Source organism: Gouania willdenowi, chromosome 7 (assembly GCF_900634775.1).
Source record: "Gouania willdenowi chromosome 7, fGouWil2.1, whole genome shotgun sequence".
Classification (NCBI taxonomy): domain Eukaryota; kingdom Metazoa; phylum Chordata; class Actinopteri; order Blenniiformes; family Gobiesocidae; genus Gouania; species Gouania willdenowi.
The window spans coordinates 27,627,379-27,648,316 of NC_041050.1; the positions used below are offsets into that span (position 1 = coordinate 27,627,379).

General features: G+C 37.8%; 2 protein-coding genes across 2 annotated transcripts; one reads left to right on the top strand and one right to left on the bottom strand.

Annotated features, from left to right (window-relative positions):
• On the top strand, positions 1 to 18,145 carry LOC114466923 (titin-like). Its single transcript, XM_028452799.1, has 20 exons — positions 1 to 151; positions 241 to 279; positions 1,824 to 2,096; positions 2,177 to 2,446; positions 2,522 to 2,809; positions 3,593 to 3,856; positions 4,292 to 4,328; positions 7,323 to 7,612; positions 7,772 to 8,041; positions 8,117 to 8,404; positions 9,185 to 9,448; positions 9,795 to 10,085; positions 12,520 to 12,795; positions 12,872 to 12,983; positions 13,053 to 13,210; positions 13,835 to 13,936; positions 14,133 to 14,201; positions 14,400 to 14,459; positions 15,758 to 15,832; positions 15,909 to 18,145. Exons 1-20 carry the CDS (start codon positions 121 to 123, stop codon positions 15,971 to 15,973), a joined length of 3,522 nt encoding a protein of 1,173 aa, XP_028308600.1. The 5' UTR covers positions 1 to 120; the 3' UTR covers positions 15,974 to 18,145.
• apobec2b (apolipoprotein B mRNA editing enzyme, catalytic polypeptide-like 2b) lies at positions 16,245 to 19,944 on the bottom strand. The gene is made up of 4 exons (XM_028452494.1): positions 19,562 to 19,944; positions 18,983 to 19,163; positions 16,654 to 17,004; positions 16,245 to 16,578 (listed from the first exon to the last, which is right to left on the bottom strand). The coding sequence occupies exons 1-3, from the start codon at positions 19,816 to 19,818 to the stop codon at positions 16,663 to 16,665; spliced, it is 780 nt and encodes a 259-aa protein (XP_028308295.1). The 5' UTR covers positions 19,819 to 19,944; the 3' UTR covers positions 16,245 to 16,578; positions 16,654 to 16,662.
• Between the last annotated feature and the right edge of the window lie 994 nt (positions 19,945 to 20,938).

The following is a 20,938-nucleotide window of genomic DNA, read 5'->3' on the forward strand; positions in this document are numbered from 1 at the left end:
GAGGCTGAGGTGAGTTTAGAAACGCACACACACGCCCATCCTGCACGGTTTGTGTGTGTGACAAGTTGTCTTTCCTGAACGCAGCAGATTGCTGAACCTCTACATGTGCACCTCGAAGGAATGTGGCTGTCCAAGATGTTCATTCTCATATGTAAGTTTTCATTTCTTTTATTTTAATACGTTTTGATGAACGTATTTTGTAGATTAACACTGAACATTGATCTTCATCTGGAATGACAGATTTGATCGGTGTGTGTGCAGCTCAGGATCCAACAGAAGGTAAGAGATTTCATTTCATTTGAAGCTAAAGCGGGGTTCAGTCCTACTAATGCCACTTTAGTTGTTGTGATAAATACTGAGCGTGGGTGGATAAGTAGAGTGTTGTTGAGGAACTACAAATTGTAGATCGAATAGGAGGAACACATCACTGTTAGTACTTCCTGTATTCAGCTGCCTTTATGTGTGACATGGAGAGTCAGCAGTGTGTTTAAAAGCAATTGTTACCACAAAATGTAGACATGCTAACATTGTTGAAAAGACATGTCAATATCTTAAATCTGGGCTGTGTAGACTGTTCGAGTTTGATGTTTAAAAAACAAAAAAAAAAACCAAAACGGACAGTAATTGGTTTAAGTTTTGTCAGTTTCTGCTTTAAAGTTCTATTTTCTGAGTAGCACTTTTTGCACTTGAAATAGAAAAAAATCAGTTTTATTAATATGTATAGCAGGGGTGTCATACTCATTTTAGTTCAGGGGCCAAATATGGAGCAGTTTGATCTCAAGAGGGCCACAGATTTTATGCAGGAACTTTATTGTGCCCTAGTTTGCACTTCTACGTATACATACAATACAAAATATGTAAGAAAACAACCATATCCAAGCAATAAGTGACAAATATAAGTTCCAACAGAATATTCAGTTTAAATTTCCTAGTTTTTGTGACCAGTTTGATTAATGGAAATATTATATCATAAATTGAGGAAAACTGAAGGATTTTGTAAGCACCTGGAAAACTGTGAGCATCTGCAAATACTGTTTTCTCTGTCATTTTTATTTTCTCCTGTGGGCCGAATTGGATGCTCCAAAGGGCCGTATTTGGCTCCCGGGCCATGAGTTTGACACATGATGTATGACATCCGTACTATTGTTTTCCGGGATTAGTGTCCGTTACCTTTTCCCACAAATTTACCAACAAGGGTACTCCAGCAAACAGAATACTAAGGACACTATTTTCTGGTGTTTTCCTAAGTTTAATAGTTATTCATTAATTGGCTAAATGAAACTGACACTTCCTATTCAAACCAGTGAATACAGCACCACTTGCTGGTAATACTGACATGTAATTCTGACTCCAAGGAGTTATACTAATTCCGAGGGGTTTAGCTCACACATCCTCACTTTCATGCAGTTCTTCTAGTTTAAGTTATTGTTTATTTTATATTCTTCACTTGAGTTAAAACGGTCAAACACGGAGTAAGTATTAAAGTATTCCTTGACTCAGTCAAATAAAAGCATGGTTGTTTTTAACAGAATTTTTTTTGGTGGCTTGTTTTCCCTTCCCAAAAATATTGTCTCGTGTCCAGTGTTGTATATTGTCTTGTCATGTGAACATTGTATATCGTCCCATCGCTACTAAATGTTAGGTAATGTGTGAAGCAAACTTGTGGACTAATTACAGGGAGGGGGCCTTTTTGACCTTTACACATGTTTTATTATGTAGACCCTTAAATGATATATTTGTTTTATATCTTCCCTCCATTCCTTAATTTCCTGATCTCTGATTGAATCTCCTTCTTTAATCCTTTTTTTGAATGAATCTCTCAGTGCCTCCGTCACCGCTTCTGCAGCTAAAGACTGCCTGGCTGGATGTTTTTCCCTCTGAGAAAGTGGAGTTCAGCTGTGGAATCAAAGACAGCTCTGAATGGACATTCACCTTGCTCAGAGATGGAAAGAATCTGGCTTCTTTTCCTAGAGATGGTTCAACACTCAAAGTTACTGCAGGAGCTGGAGGGACAGAAAGATATTCATGTGTGGGTCACCATGAAGTAAAAAAGACTCCATCCCAAACCAGTAGCTCAGTGGAGCTCCGCGTCTATGGTATAAACATCCATTCATGCACGTGTGTCCTGCGTTTGGAGGAAACCGCCTCTAACTGTCTATCTATTGTTTCTATTCAGACAACAAGCCCAAGCCTAAAATAAGCCGAAGCTCAAGCTTTGACATCATGTACACTGGGGAATCTATCAGCTTTAAGTGTGAGCTCACAGTGTCGTCAGGATGGGAATATCTGTGGTATCATAATGGAAAAGAAATCTCATCCAGTGGTGATACATTGACCAAACCTTCATTGGGTCAAAGTGATGATGGACAGTATGAGTGCAAAGCAAAGAGAGGCATGGATCCTTTCTTCTCTGAGGCCAGTGAAGCTACATCTCTGCAGGTCTCTGGTAAGTATGTATCATCCATCCATCCATCCATCCATGAATCTACGTTTATTAAAACTTTCTAATGTATATTTTTAGATCCACCCACCCCAACTCTAACGCTGCAGACTCCCTGGCATGATGTGTTTGAAAACGAGGTGGTGGAATTTACCTGTGAGTTAAGCAGCAGCATTGACTGGACCTTTACATGGTACCGTAACAATAAGAAGCTCAGTGAGGATGACGTTTTGATCATGGATGATGACAATCTGCTGAACATCACATCCGTCAGCCGAGCACATCAAGGCCAGTACGCCTGCAAAGCTCACCTCCTACCCAGAGGAGTCAGCAGTGGGTTCAGCAGTACAAATGAGCTCACAGTTTATGGTGAGTTTTAATGATTCTGCACAGCATTACTTCTAACAGAAATTGCTTCAGTTGGTTGTAAATATTATATATATTATGTCAACGTCCGTGTGTATATTATGTCCATGTCTGTATCTTTTATTGTCATTGTCTTAAATGTATGAGGATTATGGATGGAAGTAGCTCATGGCTAAATCTGGCATATTTACACAAAGTATTGTACTGGTGTTTATTAATTTGCACTGTCCTCTCCTAATAAACAAATAAATAAAGTAAACTTTGCTTTAAATAACAACCCAAAACTAAATTATTTACATAACATTATGAAAATTATAGGACGAATATAAAGATAAAGATTAATTTCCTTTCCAAAAGGATGATGGTGTTGTAACAACTGATCTCGCATATATACGCTCTATGCTACCACCAAAGCCTAACTCAGTAACCACATTTATATTGTGAGAGATTGTTTCCTGTTTTTGGTTTACATATCCTGCATTCATCTAAACGTCTTTTTTATTTTAAATGTCTCTTATTTGAAGGACTGTCTGCTTACGTCTGTTGGAAAAATAAATACGGTACTTTCTAGAAGGGAAGTCTGATTTAGATAGTTTCCATTGTAAAGCATTTGTCAACCACATTTTAAATCAATAGAAAAAAAACCCTCCTTATAAATACTAAAATGTCACACATTGCACACATATATGTTTAACATTTTAAAGGAGTGAAACGTAAAGCCTGACACTGATGCTTTTTAGATTGTGATCAGACATTTACCAGTTGTGTACGACTTGTCGTTTTCAGAGAAAATACCCGAGGCAGCACTGACTAAAAGTCCTGAATATGAGCTGATGTACGTTGGAGAAACCGTGAACTTCACTTGCAAAGTGTCCACATCATCTGGCTGGACGTATGTGTGGTACAAAGATGGGACAATGCTCCCCCAAACCAGTCAGTCCATCAGCATTTATCTCAGTCCTTCTAATGAAGGGGAGTATTATTGTCTGGGGACTAGATCAAAAACAACAGCAACAAAATCTAGTAAGAAGATACGACAGAATGCAGCAGGTAAGTGACAGCAGTAATGATACGCACGTCAGCGTAAAAAATGGATGTATGCGTTGGGATTTTTCATTTGTTGTAGAAACAGGATGTTGTGGTTTTGTGTCAGTCATGGAGGGATTCTCGAAATTATTCAGTGTTTGCAAGAAGGTGAATTTTAAAGATAAAAAAAAAAATATTTCTAGAAGGAAATGTGCAGGTTAGGTCTAACAAATGATTCTTCAATTTGCTGTTCTCTGTTTGTAACATTTATTCAATTGAATTCAATTCAACTTTATTTATATAGCTCAAATTACAACAATGTCATCTCAAAGCGCTGAACAAAAAATAAAGTTCATAATAAAAAAGAAAGAACACAACAAAATCCACATGAACAAGCATTTAGCGACAGTGGGAAGAAAAAACTCCCTCTTTATAGGAAGAAATCTCCAGCGGAACCAGGTTCAGAGGTAGCAGCTATCCGCTTCGACTGGTTGAGGTTAGTGGACAGAGGGGCAAACAGAATAAGATAGAAGGATTGTCCATCCGAGTGTCCCAGACTAGTTGAGATGCAAACCATTGATCAGTAACCGCCAGCTCCACCATCAAGACACATGAAACAGAAAAGACAGCGGAGGGCGAGGAGAAAGCACAGACTGCAGGGAAAACATGATACATTATGATAAACTCGTTCCTAGTGGTTAGGTTAACATTAAACGTCTTGTAGCATCCTCCATGCTCTGAAATGCTACCACTACAGACGAGGTTTCATCTTGTACTGGTCACATGTAATGATATATGGGTTGGACATCAGTGTAAATGGTGTGAAGCAGTGTGAGCAGTGTGATGGGTTGTGCAACGAGGGACAGAAGTGGGGGGTTGTCTACAACCCGGCACAACTGTGTCTGACTGGACATCATCCCATTGCAGCCCATTAGAGCTATGTGTAGATGGTGGATCGTGATTGAATATAATGTTGGTGTTCTACTATATAATCTTAATTCTTATTTTTAGGTTTAGGGCTTTTTTCCTACTGGTTAGGTTAACGCTATTATACGGTATACGCTTTAGCAAATAAGTAGGTTTTCAGTTTACTTTTAAAAGTGGAGAGTAGTGTTGTGTTCAAGACCACACTATCCGAGACCAAGACTTGCCCGAGACCAGAATGCACCGAGACCAAGACAAGACCAAGACTTCCGGGAGACGAGACCGAGACCAAGACCATAAACATTGTTTTTTTAAATTTAAAAAAATACATAAATAAATAAAATGATGACAAGGTTCGACAGTTAAATAACATTCTCTCTTTAATTTTAGTTTATTTTAAATACATTTGACGGAAAAAAAAAGTTGCCTGCAAAAAATTTAAATTTAAAAAAATACATAAATAAATAAAATGATGACAAGGTTCGACAGTTAAATAACATTCTCTCTTTAATTTTAGTTTATTTTAAATACATTTGACGGAAAAAAAAAGTTGCCTGCAAAAAATTAACTAAAATATTAAAACTACTACTACTACTGATAAATTCACAATTATTCTACATATTTGGAAACAAGATTTTTATGTGAGCTGAACGTACAGCAAGTGTTTAAAAGTACTTCTGCCAAGAAATAACATGGCTGGTCACCTACACACCGCAGAGTGTTTCCTCTTTGCTAGGGTTGGGCATCGTTTGGATTTTAACGACTCTGATTCCGATTCTCAATTTGGAATCCTGTTCTAAATGATTCTCGATTCCGATTCTTTGAGTTGCGCAGGTCAACAGGTCACAGATTTCACAAGATCATTTTTTAGTTTAAAAAAGCCTTTACACATTACAAATGTCCCCAACTGTAACTGTAAAAATGAAACTGTGCTGAAATAAAACTACAAACAAGTTTTGCAGCAGTCTAAAAAACAAAAGCTACAGCCAGGTAGATGTGAAACTAAATATAACAAACTCAAACCCTGGAGCAGTCATGTGACAAATCAATCAATAGTTCTTGCTGAGAAAGATTATTATTATTCTGGAAACAGAAACTGTAAAAAATAGTTATAATATTGTGAACCTATTATATTGTAGGGAAACGTATTATATACAAATATGTAATTGAAGTCTAAAGCCACAAAAAACCCACTTTAAAAAGAAAATACTGTGTGTATATAAAACCATCTTTGTATCATTATTTCAGCTATTATTATGTATTTTGTTATTGTATCATGGATATTATATACATATCTATTATATATTGGATTATTTAAATTGTATTTATTTATTTATTTTTCCCTTTTTTTCTTACTTTATATTTATTTTATATATGTGGTATATACAGTATATTTATCTTATGTTTATTATTACTCCCATAATTATTTTTATGTCTTATTTTGTTATTAATATATACACACACACACACACAAATTGTAAATACTGTTCCTTGGATCTATGCTGTCGGGGTGTTAGTTCCTGTGTATTGTCTTGTATGTTGTAAAGCAAAATTAAAAAAAATTCTGCTCCGCGACTTGCGGCGATGACGCGCTGGGTGACGACATAATCCAAGATGGCGGAGGCCCTGACTACAGCATATCTGTCAAAGTATCCCGTTTTGCCGGGAAACTCCCATGTTTTTACCCCTCCTTTCCCCTTCCCGCCATCTTCCCGTCATTAGTATTTTCTCAGAAAAATATCCCGTATTTTAATGTAATAATAATGAAAAGATGCCCTTACTAAACTGAACGCCGTTACTAGCCTCGCGAGAACTTCCACCTGAAATGGCCTGAGTGGCAGTTCTCGCGAGATTAGTGCTGACAGTGGCAACAAACCCGGAAACAACTCAGAAGAGAGATGATGAATGAAGACGTTCCAGCGAAAATAAACAAAGAACTGGTGTAAATACGTTGTGAGATGTGACAGAGATTTTATCTTCCTAATAGCAAGCAGGATGTGACACAGTTACACGTTCTGTTAGATTAATAACTGAGATTTTAACGTCTACCACAGTGGAAGGAACGACGTAAGTCACCATGATAAATCAACCAATCACTAAGCGCCACTAATATACACTGCTTTATAAAGGTGTTAAAAGATGTAAAGTCTGCAACAAATGTGTCTAATAAGTCATTAGATGAATACCAGAGAACCACATGAGTGAGCATGAAAAATTAAAATAAAATTTGTCTGCAGTTTTAATAACTGATGAGTTTCATCTGATTTCATTGAGAGATAAAGCTGTGTATCATCTGCATAGCAATGGAATTTACATTACGTTCTTTGATAATGTTACCTCGTGGAAGCATATATACTGTAAAGAGTATTGGTCCCAAAACTGAACCTTGTGGAACTCCATGATTAACTCTGGCGTGTGCTGAGGAGAGATTATTAACATGAACCAAGTGGGTTCTGTCTGATTAGGATGAAATGCAAGATTCTTTCTAATCAGCCAGATGAAGAGATAAGTTTAAAAGTTGCAGCCCTACAAAAACTTAAAGCTCAGTGTTTCTGTCCCTCTGTAGAGATACCGGTTCCAACTTGAAGCTGCTGAGTATGTGGATGGATGTGTTTCCCACTGAGAGTGTGACGTTGCAGTGTGGGATGAAGAGCGGTTCTGGATGGACCTACACATGGTACAAAGGCACAGAGAGAGTCCAGGCTGACAGTACAGTGTCCTTTGACTCTGATAGAGCCACGCTGTCCATAAAGTCTGCCTCAGCTGCAAATGAAGGAGCATACAAGTGTGAAGGACATCTCCAGGACAGGGCTGTCAGGAGCAAGTTCAGCTCTGACCTAAATCTGCAGGTATATGGTAAGTCTGACTTTTGAGAGGTATGAGTATCTGGAACATTTTTAGGTTATTTGACCTCTTTTTACTTTGTAAAACACGTATTAGTTGCATAATAATGCAATATTTCCATCTTCAGATAAGACACCCATAGTTACTTTTCTTACTATTATTTCTATTCAGACAACAAGCCCAAGCCTAAAATAAGCCGAAGCTCAAGCTTTGACATCATGTACACTGGGGAATCTATCAGCTTTAAATGTGAGCTCACAGTGTCGTCAGGATGGGAATATCTGTGGTATCATAATGGAAAAGAAATCTCATCCAGTGGTGATACATTGACCAAACCTTCATTGGGTCAAAGTGATGATGGACAGTATGAGTGCAAAGCAAAGAGAGGCATGGATCCTTTCTTCTCTGAGGCCAGTGAAGCTACATCTCTGCAGGTCTCTGGTAAGTATGTATCATCCATCCATCCATCCATCCATGAATCTACGTTTATTAAAACTTTCTAATGTATATTTTTAGATCCACCCACCCCAACTCTAACGCTGCAGACTCCCTGGCATGATGTGTTTGAAAACGAGGTGGTGGAATTTACCTGTGAGTTAAGCAGCAGCATTGACTGGACCTTTACATGGTACCGTAACAATAAGAAGCTCAGTGAGGATGACGTTTTGATCATGGATGATGACACTCTACTGAACATCACATCCGTCAGCCGAGCACATCAAGGCCAGTACGCCTGCAGAGCTCACCTCCTACCCAGAGGAGTCAGCAGTGGGTTCAGCAGTACAACTGAGCTCACAGTTTATGGTGAGTTTTAATGATTCTGCACAGCATTACTTCTAACAGAAATTGCTTCAGTTGGTTGTAAATATTATATATACTATGTCAACGTCCGTGTGTATATTATGTCCATGTCTGTATCTTTTATTGTCATTGTCTTAAATGTATGAGGATTATGGATGGAAAATAGCTCATGGCTAAATCTGGCATATTTACACAAAGTATTGTACTGGCGTTTATTAATTTGCACTGTCCTCTCCTAATAAACAAATAAATAAAGTAAACTTTGCTTTAACTAACACCCAAAACTAAATTATTTACATAACATTATGAAAATTATAGGACGAATATAAAGATAAAGATTAATTTCCTTTCCAAAAGGATGATGGTGTTGTAACAACTGATCTCGCATATATACGCTCTATGCTACCACCAAAGCCTAACTCAGTAACCACATTTATATTGTGAGAGATTGTTTCCTGTTTTTGGTTCACATATCCTGCATTCATCTAAACGTCTTTTTTTTAAAAATGTCTCTTATTTGAAGGACAGTCTGCTTACGTCTGTTGGAATAATAAATACGGTACTTTCTAGAAGGGAAGTCTGATTTAGATAGTTTCCATTGTAAAGCATTTGTCAACCACATTTTAAATCAATAGAAAAAAAACCCTCCTTATAAATACTTAAATGTCACACATTGCACACATATGTTTAACATTTTAAAGGAGTGAAACGTAAAGCCTGACACTGATGCTTTTTAGATTGTGATCAGACATTTACCAGTTGTGTACGACTTGTCGTTTTCAGAGAAAATACCCGAGGCAGCACTGACTAAAAGTCCTGAATATGAGCTGATGTACGTTGGAGAAACCGTGAACTTCACTTGCAAAGTGTCCACATCATCTGGCTGGACGTATGTGTGGTACAAAGATGGGACAATCCTCTCCCAAACCAGTCAGTCCATCAGCATTTATCTCAGTCCTTCTAAAGAAGGGGAGTATTATTGTCTGGGGACTAGATCAAAAACAACAGCAACAAAATCTAGTGAGAAGATACAACAGAATGCAGCAGGTAAGTGACAGCAGTAATGATACGCACGTCAGCGTAAAAAATGGATGTATGCGTTGGGTTTTTTCATTTGTTGTAGAAACAGGATGTTGTGGTTGTGTGTCAGTCATGGAGGGATGCTTGAAATTATTCAGTGTTTGCATGAAGGTGAAGTTTAAAGACAATGAAAAAATGCATTTCTAGAAGGAAATGTGCAGGTTGGGACTAACAAACAATTCTTCAATTTGCTGTTCTCTGTTTATAACAATTCTGAAATGCAAGATTTTTTCTAATCAGCCAGACGAAGAGATAAGTTTAAAAGTTGCAGCCCTACAAAAACTTAAAGCTCAGTGTTTCTGTCCCTCTGTAGAGATACCGGTTCCAACTTTGAAGCTGCTGAGTAAGTGGATGGATGTGTTTCCCACTGAGAGTGTGACGTTGCGCTGTGGGATGCAGAGCGGTTCTAGATGGACCTACACATGGTACAAAGGCACACAGAGAGTCCAGGCTGATAGTACAGTGTCCTTTGACTCTGATAGAGCCACGCTGTTCATAAAGTCTGCCTCAGCTGCAAATGAAGGAGCATACAAGTGTGAAGGACATCTCCAGGACAGGGCTGTCAGGAGCAAGTTCAGCTCTGACCTAAATCTGCAGGTATATGGTAAGTCTGACCTTTGAAAGGTACAAGTAAAAATGACGGAAATGTTTTTAGAACATATGACCTGTTGAGGTGGATATAGGTCATTTCTCCTCCTAACCACTAGATGGGCACAATGGGCAGAAGCAGAATGTGTCAGAACCTTAGTGCATTGTTCGACCAAGTACTACACTTTAAAATGCTTTTTAGATTGTTGCTAATAAGATAACTCAACTTTATTCATATAGTGCAAATCACAACAAAGTCATCTAAGTGCACTTAACAAAATATAGAGTCCATAGAAAGAAAAAGAAACAAACAAGATTGACATGACCAAGCATTTAGCGACAGTGGGAAGAAAAACACTCGTTCCTAGTGGTTAGGTTATTATTTATATTAAACATCTTGCGGCCTCCACCATGCTCTGACAGCATACAACAGGTGAGCACTAACAGATCTATTGATCGATATAACTTTGAATTTAATCAGTAACTGGTAACACATTGTACTAAAGTTTTTAAGTCACAGAGCCTGTATCTGATCATCTAAGATGCAAGAAAATTATATATGAGCATGTTGATAATAACTTTGTGATGTAAAATATTACATTTTTGAGTCAGTGAAATGTTTCTATATACCATAAAGATGTGTTTTTATCCAGAGTTCAATGACCCAAGGTTAGAGTAGAAGGGGAAATATCTGGTTAATTAATACCCATGTCTTAGGGCTCTTAACTGTAACAGAAAGGTGACCCTGACAATTCTGCAAGGGGTTAAAAACAGGCAATCTTACAGACCTCTTTTTTTCTTTGGAAAATATCCAATTGTTGTACATTCATGTAATACTGTATATCATACATAAGAACTCATAACGACACATGAAAGCAATTGGTAGATGCTTTGATGCTTTCCTTATGCGGAAAGTTGTAGGGATACTTCAAAAGCAACTGCGGTTGTCCGTCAAAACATGAAAAAAAATTGATTTCACGATATATCGCAATTTTTTGGTTCCAATTTTAAATCAATTTTTATTTATTTTTAAATTGATTAAAAAAATGTAATATTGTTTTTCTTATTGTATTTTTCACATTTTTGTGTGTTTTCTACTGCTGGAAACATTGTCACTTCTCAACAGAGCAGCCTAACTACTGGGCATGTTGACCAGCTCCTGTACCGTCATAAAAACCTTTAAAATTACGTCACTTCCGCACCTCCACTCCAGTAGATGGCGCCGTAGATATAATAATAATAAATAGGATGTTTTGAAGCAAATAGTTTTGACTCAATTTGTACTCTGAATGAACAATGTCTTTTGATGAACATATACAGCAACTTGATTTTTCATCTCTACGTTTAATTTTGATATTAACTGGGTAGAATATCGCAATATATCGCGAAATAGTGACAATATTGGTATCGTGACCAAGTATCGTGATACGTATTGTATTGCAACATCCTTGCCAATACTCACCCCTAGTCAGAAGATCTAATTTCTGAGAAGAAACACTAAACAAAGAAAGAAAAAAAATATGTACATAATTAAGTAAAAGACTGTTAATTAAATATGGATTAAAATACAAGCGCTCACATTCCAATAAAATGTAATGCAAATATAGAAATATAATACAGATAAACACAAGTATAGTATAGCAAGCCATCTACCAACTGCAATAGTTATAGTAAGAAATACCTTGTAAGAATAAAAATCATAGATATCTAATTGAATTTCCATATGTTAAACAATTGGGAGTAGTGGAAATGTATTTTACCCTTTCAGATATAAACAATTGCATCTGATTGTCATTTTGACTAGTGGAAAATTCCTTTTTTGATATATATCATTTAATTCTGACTAGTTATATATACATATACATATAAAAAAATCTGAAATTACATTCTTACACTCCCAAGCTGACATGTCAGAAATTAAATTTTAAAAAAACAACAATTTCATTGAAAATATACTCTATGTAATGTAACAACAATTGTAGATATCAACATTTGGCATTTCTATTAGTTGGAAATGAATTGTTGATATCTAGAAACATCATCATGATTAGTGTGAATAGAATTATTAAATGAAACAATTAAATGAAATTACATTATGGATATGTGGACATGGAATTTTAACATGCCAAAATTGAATTATTCATGACTGTAATTAAATTGAAATGGAAGTCAATGGTACATTTTGACTAGTTTCAGCTATCTACAATGATCATTTCCACTAGTAAGAATTTAATTGTTGATATAATTCATTAGAATTACCAACTAGTCAAAATTACATTTTAATAATGTCGACTTGGAATTACGTGTCAAAATTGAACAATAGATATCTACGTATGCATGCATGTGCAAGTTAAGCACCAATAATTTCATGTAAACTAGAATAAAGTTGATAATGTCCTAGTTGGTTATTATAAAAATAAATAGATGATTTTTCTGATATCTATCCTCAGACACAGGACCCAGAGTCCTACTGCTGCAGAAGCCCACCCACAGTTTGATGCACACTGGAGATTCAGTGTCTTTTAGCTGTCATGTTAATGTGTCGTCTGGATGGCAGTACCTGTGGTTCAAGGACAGTGAGATTCTCACCTCAGAAGGAAACAATCACACAACAATCGGCTCAGTGGTGACTACCAGTAGTGGATCATATCAATGCCAGGTTAAAAGAGGAACGAACGATGCGTATTACTCTGCTCAGAGTCAGTGGATGAAGCTTGATGTCAAAGGTAAATGTTTTGCTATATGACCTCTTGTGATTGCTCGGATGATAAATGTATTTTAAGATGGTTTTACTTGTTCTAGAACGTCCACAGGCGGCCATAACCCTGCTTACGGGCTGGTCAGAGGTCTTCTCCACAGACAGCTTAGTGCTCGACTGTACGGTGGATGACAGCAACGAGTGGAACTACACATGGTAATACCAGCATTCGTCCATTCATCCATCCATCCATCCAATGATTATCTTGATGATGTAAAAATCCAGGTTTAAAGAGGAACATCCAATCAACTCGCCACCTTCTGAGAAACATATAGTCACGCCCCAGAACGACCCAGATCAGAGAGAGTACAAATGCCAAGGGGAGCGCAATGGACGACCATCATACTCAAAACAGAGCACCACTTTCAAGACCAAGAACCTCCGTGAGTGTATCTATACTTTCAGAACAATGCAGCTCGGGTCTTAACCGGAACAAAAAGATCAGAGCACATTACTCCAGTTTTAAAGTCTTTACACTGGCTCCCAGTCAGCCTCAGAATGGACTTTAAAGTTCTGCTGCTGGTTATTAAATCTGTGTATCGCTTTGGTCTAGAATTGATCAGTGAGATGTTAGTCAGGTATGAACCCAGCAGGTCTCTCAGATCTATGGACACAGGTCAGATAGTGGAGCCCAGAGTTCCCAGCAAACACGGTAATGATGCTTTTAGTTGTTATGCTGCAAAGAAGTGGAACAAACTGCCAGCAGAGCTGAAGTCAGCATCCAATGTGAACATTTTTAAATCCAAGTTAAAGGCTTTTTTGGGTCATATTATTGTTGATATGTTTTTATTGCTGATTTTAAAGTTCTTATTGATTATTAAGCTGTTGAATGTTTTCTGTTGCACTTTTTGATCATGTAAAGCACATTGAATTGCCTTGAGTATGAAATGTGCTTTTCAAACAATTTGGCCTTGCCTTGCCTATCTGAGAGCTTGCACCTGTGAGATATTACGGCTTAAATGTATCTTCTTATTTGACCCTTGTTGTCGTTTCTTTCCGTGATGTAGTTTTGAAGAGGAGGCTGCTTCTTTCTATCTCAGGAGTCATCTTCTTTGGAATTATTGCTGTCTTCCTTGGGTGCATAGCCTGCAGAGTCCTTCGCAAACCAGGTTTGGATTTAAAGTGTTGGAGTGATACTGTGTACGGTAATATGCGGTTAGCTTGATCAATCGAAAACTAAAACTGATGACATTAAATGTCAATTCGAAAAGCCTTGGTTCCCTTGGGTTGCTTAATTACACCTACAACAAACAGCAGTTTTGCTTTTTTATCTTTGTAGCATTTATATGCCTTTATATGATATAGATGAGGCTGATGAATTGCCAGAAGATCCCAATCTGTTTCCTCTAATGCCTCAGCTGAAGGACTTAACAGGTAAGTTGACAACCTTTCTGATATTGATTAATACCAGAGGTTTAAGATGTTATAGATTGTTGAGAATTGTAAAAAGGAGATTAATCTGTGTGTGTGTGTGTGTGTGTGTGCATGTGTCACAAAGCACTTTGAAACTGCTTTATAGGTGAAATTCTATTTATCATTGTTTCTTACCCTCACTTAATTCTTATGCTACAGACACTTCCTGTCCACTGGCAGAGTTCATCACAGAGGCTGCTCTTAATGCACCTGCTCGAGGTATGAATGAATGAATCCCATTCCGAGATAAAGTATAAAGTACCTCTAACCCTTATTTACCATTCCTCAATATGTGCAAAAAGACAACAATGAATATCAATAACTTTCTACACATATCAGCGGAAATGGGATTTTGTTTGAAAGGTAGCAAAATCTCTGATTTCTTCTGACCTGCCACTCGGAGGGAATTTCAAAAAATGCCCAGTCTATATTATAAAATCTCCAACAAACAATCCATGCTATGTTATGCATACTCAATATACTAGGGTGACCAGGCATCTCAATTTACCCGGGACAGTCCTGGTTTTAAGAGTTACATCCCGTGTCCCGGTCGATTTCCCCCAAATTACAGATTTGTCCCGTTTATTAAGAAATTGACGTCTGATGTCGCTGACAGGAGAGACTCCAAAAGCAGCAGCGCTTTTTGCATTAAAAACTTAAAAATCTCTGTGGACTGTCAATTACAGCAGTTGCCATAGTAACGCTTGAAATATAAACCAATTAAACAGCTCAAAAGTCTTCCATGCGTTTGCAACGCGATACTTACTTTCATTTCAAATAAAAGCATATGCAAATAGTTTTGAAACTTTTGAAACTATTTGCATATGCTTGAATCTGAATCTGTCGTCCTCTTTGGTTAATATTCCTGTTTTACAAATGTAGGCTAGTGAAATGTAAAATAACACCAGACACAAAACTAAATCTCGGGGTCTTTTATTCCTTGACTGCCCAAAGAAAGAGGAGCAGTGTTAAAATAAATTTGGAGTAATGTCTTCTTAGCTTATTATCACAAATAAATGATCACTAATAAACTTCAGTGTATCAACAGTATAATGTAACAGTCATGTGCATAAACAACTGTAGTGGTTGTCCCTAATGAAATGAAACAAAAATGTGACGTCCCAAAACGTCACATGATCTTGTTCTCAGCCAATAGCAAAAATCAATTGTAATGGCTGGGTTTCAACCCATAGAGGGCAGTCACTCATTTCTACAATAAAATATGCCAAATTGAAATACTTTGACTAAAATGTTGGGAGTCGGACCAGGATCAATCAACAGCACTACTTCATACCCAAATACATTTGTATTCAGCAGAAAAAAAATGGTTTTGGGGTTTAGTTACTCTTAAACAAAAATTTACCGAATATGTACCAAAGTCTCTAACTTTTTTTTTTTTGTTAACACTTTTTGGACTCAAAATGCTTTAAGGTTAATTTCGTACCTTCGTGCATACACACTAACTACTGAGGATTTTCAATACAAAGCAGATCATGGCTGTGTTTTTTTTAATTGAGCTGCAGAAGTGGAGGAGAATGGGATCATTTGCAGCGAAACAACACAATTACCAATAGTCTCCCCAGAGGATCGAGGTAGGAGTGTTCAATAATAATGAGGAGAATGATGAATGACATCACGGGACCTCATTTGTCTACGTCTCTCCTACAGATTTGATGAATGATGGCAACGACCAAACTGAAAACAATGGAGGCCTGACTTCTTTTCAACAATAGATCTTTGAAAATATTTTTTTTCCAAAAACAAACGCAGGCCAGTTGACCAGCTTTGTTTTTCTAAGGTTTGGATGTTTGATACAAACCAGTTACTCAGGTCAGACTAGTCCAGTCCAGTCTTCATTTACAACTGTCAATTAGGTACAATTAGTTTTGAAATGTCTGTCTCTGGTTTTAATGAATTTAATTAGGTTTAATGGGTTTTAATGTTATGTATTTGGATTGCGTCAGATTTCAAATGTTGTTTGAGAAATGTGCACACAAAGAAGAATCACCAAGAATAGTTTTTACTCACATTGTCGACATTATTGTGACATCTCAAACATAAACTTCTTCACGCTTCATGTGATACTAGTTTGTGGATTTTAACTGTATAAACAGCAGTTCTCTTTAATCCTTTGTAATGGTTACAATAATTATTGCCCTTGTGATTTCCTCCTTAACACCAGCCACTTGTGGAACAGCTACAACTTCAAGCGTCTACTAAATTATCATGAGAAAAAGTACAAAATGTGGCTTCAAAAAATGTAACAAAATACAGGAAGCGCACGTTCCAGCAGTGGTAACTTGACAAACCAGCTGGTTTGTTGTTCGAAAATCTTACTCTGTAAGAAAGCAGATGACAAACTTTACACAGATATTCACAGACAACTTTGAAGTAATTGCTGTGCGATGCTTACTTTATCCGTCTACTTGAGGATTTCAGCCAGTTTCTCCATGTAGTAGCTGTAGTTCTCTTGACAGTCCTCCCATGGTGCAAAGCTCTGGTCCTCCTTTTCTACGTATGTTTCCCAAACGTGAACAAAATCACTGGGCTTCATCATGCGCAGCTTGCAGCCTACGCTCACCAAGGCCTTCAGCCCTTCTACTATCTCCGGCTGGTCCCAGTCGAAGAGGCGGGAGCAGAATATGGAAAGCCTGAGCTTCTTGCGCTGCCGGAGGACGTTGGTCAGCTTTGCAGCACAAGCTGGACATGGACTGGATGACACGTACCATGTCACATCACATTCCTGAGAAGGATTGGAGAGCACCTTGGAGAGAATATAATAGAAATGTTTATATTATATTTTGTATTTATTACTTAATCATATCATGACTATAGTCAACAATTTTTTTGCATCATAACAAGGTTCATAAAACATGTTACACCTCATTTTGATCAAAGAATTGGGTCAAGAAAGCTTAAATTAAGCAAAAAACAAACCTTCTGATTGGAAGAAAAATCATTGATGGGGGTTGTAGAAGGTGTGGAAGTTATAAAAATACATTTCTATTATATAACGGGTACCTTTTGTTACAAAAAAATAGTGTTACAATTTTAAGGTTTCATTTGTTGAGGCAAATTTTTCAGGAAAGTTGATCGCCTGACATGTTTTGACTGCCAACTGTCAGTCTTCCTCAGAGGCGATTGCTTTGATGTATCCCTACGAGTTCTTTCATGAGGAAAAGCATCAACTGATCGCCAGAATGTGTCCTTATGAACCCTTTCTCTCAGTTTGGCCACACCCCCTGTCGACCGATGGTCTCTGGAGAAGAGAGTGCCAGGTGCGTCAGAGTAAAAATGTTTCTTCATTCCTGTTGATGTTAAAGCTCCGCTTCCTGATCTCGATGGTTTCTTTGGTTCAGCGTTTGTGTTTATCAAAGCATTAAAGTAGATGCTTTGATGCTTTCCTTATGAAAGAACTTGTAGGGATACATCAAAGCAATCACCTCAGAGGAAGAATGACAATTGGCAATCGAAACATGTTAGGAGAAAAAAAAGTTGTCTGAATAAATGAAACCTATAAGGTGAACACTAGAGTCAAATATGCAGTCAGGTAGAGAAGGAGGGGGATGAAAGGGTAGCGGGAACAAGGTAGAGGAAAAGGTGGAAGAGGGGAAAGGGTTTGCCTCTCTTTGCTTGATGATATGCAAGTTGTTTTTTTTGTTGTCGTCTTGTTGCCATGGCTGGAATTTTTGTTTGTGTTTATTTTGATAGCTTTAGATTGTTGTTTTTTGTACTTTTGTAGTTTTCAGGTTGGAGTCGGAACGAATGTGGGTTAGCCCATTGTTCTGCCACCTTTTTTTGTTTTATTTACTTCAGGGGGGGTCACCATGCAGTGCCCTTTGTTTCCTTCAATTCATTATATTTCGGTTGCCACTTTTCATGAAATAAACCATTTTTTAAACCTCTATTTTTGTGTGATGTCCTTAATGTTGACTTACATCCTGGAGGAGACCATAACAGTAGGTATAGCAAATACAAAAATGACAAATAATATATATTTTTTAATATATTTACTGTGTTATTAGAACTATCAGCACGTTTACATTACAATACGAACTAAATCCTGTTCAGGAGAGAAATAAAAGGGTTAATATTTGCAGAAATGTCTGGAGTAATTTTGGCCACCACTTTATAACCCAAATGTATTTAACCCTAATTCTGTATCTGTATCAGTGACTTATAAGGATTTCACTGCATGATATTTCATAAAATGAGCATTAACAGGCAAGGTTTGCATGAATATTATGTTGGAAATCAAAATAGAAGTACATCTTATACAGGACAATGATATAATCATAATAGGGCAGATAAGGTATTTAAGTAGATTTAGGGTCATTTTCAAAACAGCAGTCATGGCCAGACAGTCACACCACATGATATTTTTACACTTTAAACAACAGAATAAATTACAGAAGTAATTTTGTAATTAACATTTCAAATAATAAAAATCAAAGTGAGTGCATTATATATTAAGTTACTACATATTTGGTACATTTTTAATGCATTAAAACCTTTTTTTAACTAAAAGAAATGCAGTTGCACAGAATATTTAGGTGTCATGTCATTGAACATCTCTCTGCATTGATTATGTACAAATAGAGTTAGGGTTAAATCAGTGTTATCTATTTATGCATTTTTTTTTTAAATAACTCATTAAAAAATGAAAAAATAAAATAAAATAAAAAATCAGATAAATAATAATAACCTGATGACACAAACAGCTGAGCGTGAGCGCTCACTACCTGCTGAAAAAAGGCCTCCTCCACATGAGCAGTGGCATGTTCATCCTCCATATAACCTTTCAGGGGCTCTGCTTCGCCTCCTGCTGTATCCACCCTGAAGCACAGCAGAGTTTTGTTTCTCCCTGATGAGTACTCCACATTCCTGAACTGAAACTTGAAGTAGAAAGCGCTCATCTGTTCCCTGGTGGACAGTCAAAAAGAGAGAAATTAATAACAAAGAATTAGTGCAACCATCTTTCCTCCTATCACAGCTCAACACATGAAAATACACATTGGATAGTAGAAATATGGATAAAAGATTGAATATCTATGAATAGCATGAGTTATTAATGAGCCATTACTTGATATAGAAAACTTGGTCACACATGGTGTAATACAGCAGTGACTCATTCCTATTCTTACCACTGAATGTTCAGAGAAGCTGGTTCAAGTCCTGAGGAGACCTACACTTTAATGGTCAAATAAAGTACATTACATAGCTGTAATATTTACAATACAATTCATAATGAGAGCCACAGCTCAAAACAGAGTAACCAAGACAAAAACTTAATAAGAAATAAAAAAAAAAGTGTTGCCCACCCTTTGACGATTTCAAACGGCGGTAACTCAATGGGCTCAAATTCACCGTTCTCCTTGCTGATCTTTGCTTCTCCTGTTGCACCCTCATCTCCTCCATTTGTCTTCTCCACCTCAGCTTTGGGCTCCCCAGGAGACTTCTCTGGCTTCTTCACAACTTTGTCAGCTTTCTTTCCTCCTTTATCCTTTTCTTCACTCGCCTTGCCCTCAACTTTCTTCTCTTTCTTCTTCACGCTCAACCGGCTGTTTCTGTCGGCCATAGTTGTGTGTGTGTGTGTGTGTGTGAGGGAGGGGGGAGACTGCTAGATAAAGAGGTAAAGGAGGGAGAGAGGGAGTGGAATGATAACCCCTGTGCATGTACAGGAATAGATCCCATTGTGTTGGAGCCTGTGCCAGACGTAGATGACTGAGTGAACTCTTTTTCCATGACTCTGCTATTAGAAGGCCAAAGGATGAGCCGGGCCTGGGTATCAGTGAGCTGAGGGAATGTAAGAAGGATAGAACTGACCTTAAGGTTGCTGCCACTATTGAAGTATAGTGGCTGCTTGATATCCAGGATCATCCCTACTATTATACAGCATCAAACCCAAACTCTGGTGCCGCCTCAGTCCGACAGGCCTCCTGCCTGTCAGCACAGCAGCAACAGGCGAGTTATTAATAACACCACTCATCTGTGTGTGTTTGTCTGTGTGTGGGGGCAACCAGGACCGTCTAGATACTGAACACCAGTTTTGTTTGCGTCAATGCTGTACGGCCAGAGAAGGACAGTGAAAGGCCACGTCCTGGGAAGAGGAATATTTGGTGCAAAGAAAGGAAAACATAAAGGCTGAGATAATATTTGTCTCGGTGATATGAGCACACAGTGTGGCCCATAATGCATTTGTCTGGACATTCAATCTATGAAACCACCCCCACATCAATATACAGCTCCTCTGAGGCCAATGGGTGTGTGTGTGTGGGGGGAGGGAGGAAAATTGGATCCATAGGGTCTGTGTGTGTGGTGTAGGGGTTGAGATAGAAAATGACTTTCTGCAATGCAGATGTAATTACTAGAGGCATGAGGGAGGGGTTGGGGGTTGGGGGGGGGGTGCGATTCAATTACTGCACAATTTCCTCTCCAGCTTCAGCCTCACACTCTGCCAAGTAATTTATTTCAGAGGCAATTACCAATTAGGCAGCGTAGCAGGCTGGTCGTCTAATTCAAATGGAAAAGCTGTCACAGACTGGGGGAGGGGAAGGAGGAGGAGGAAGGCTGCCAGCTGCTCCACAAAAACACACTCATGGAAGGAGCCCAAAACATTTAGGAGATGAAAACACCGACACGTACACTTTAAATCCACAGGGCCGTCTTTGAGTGATAATCATTAGGACCACAGCAAC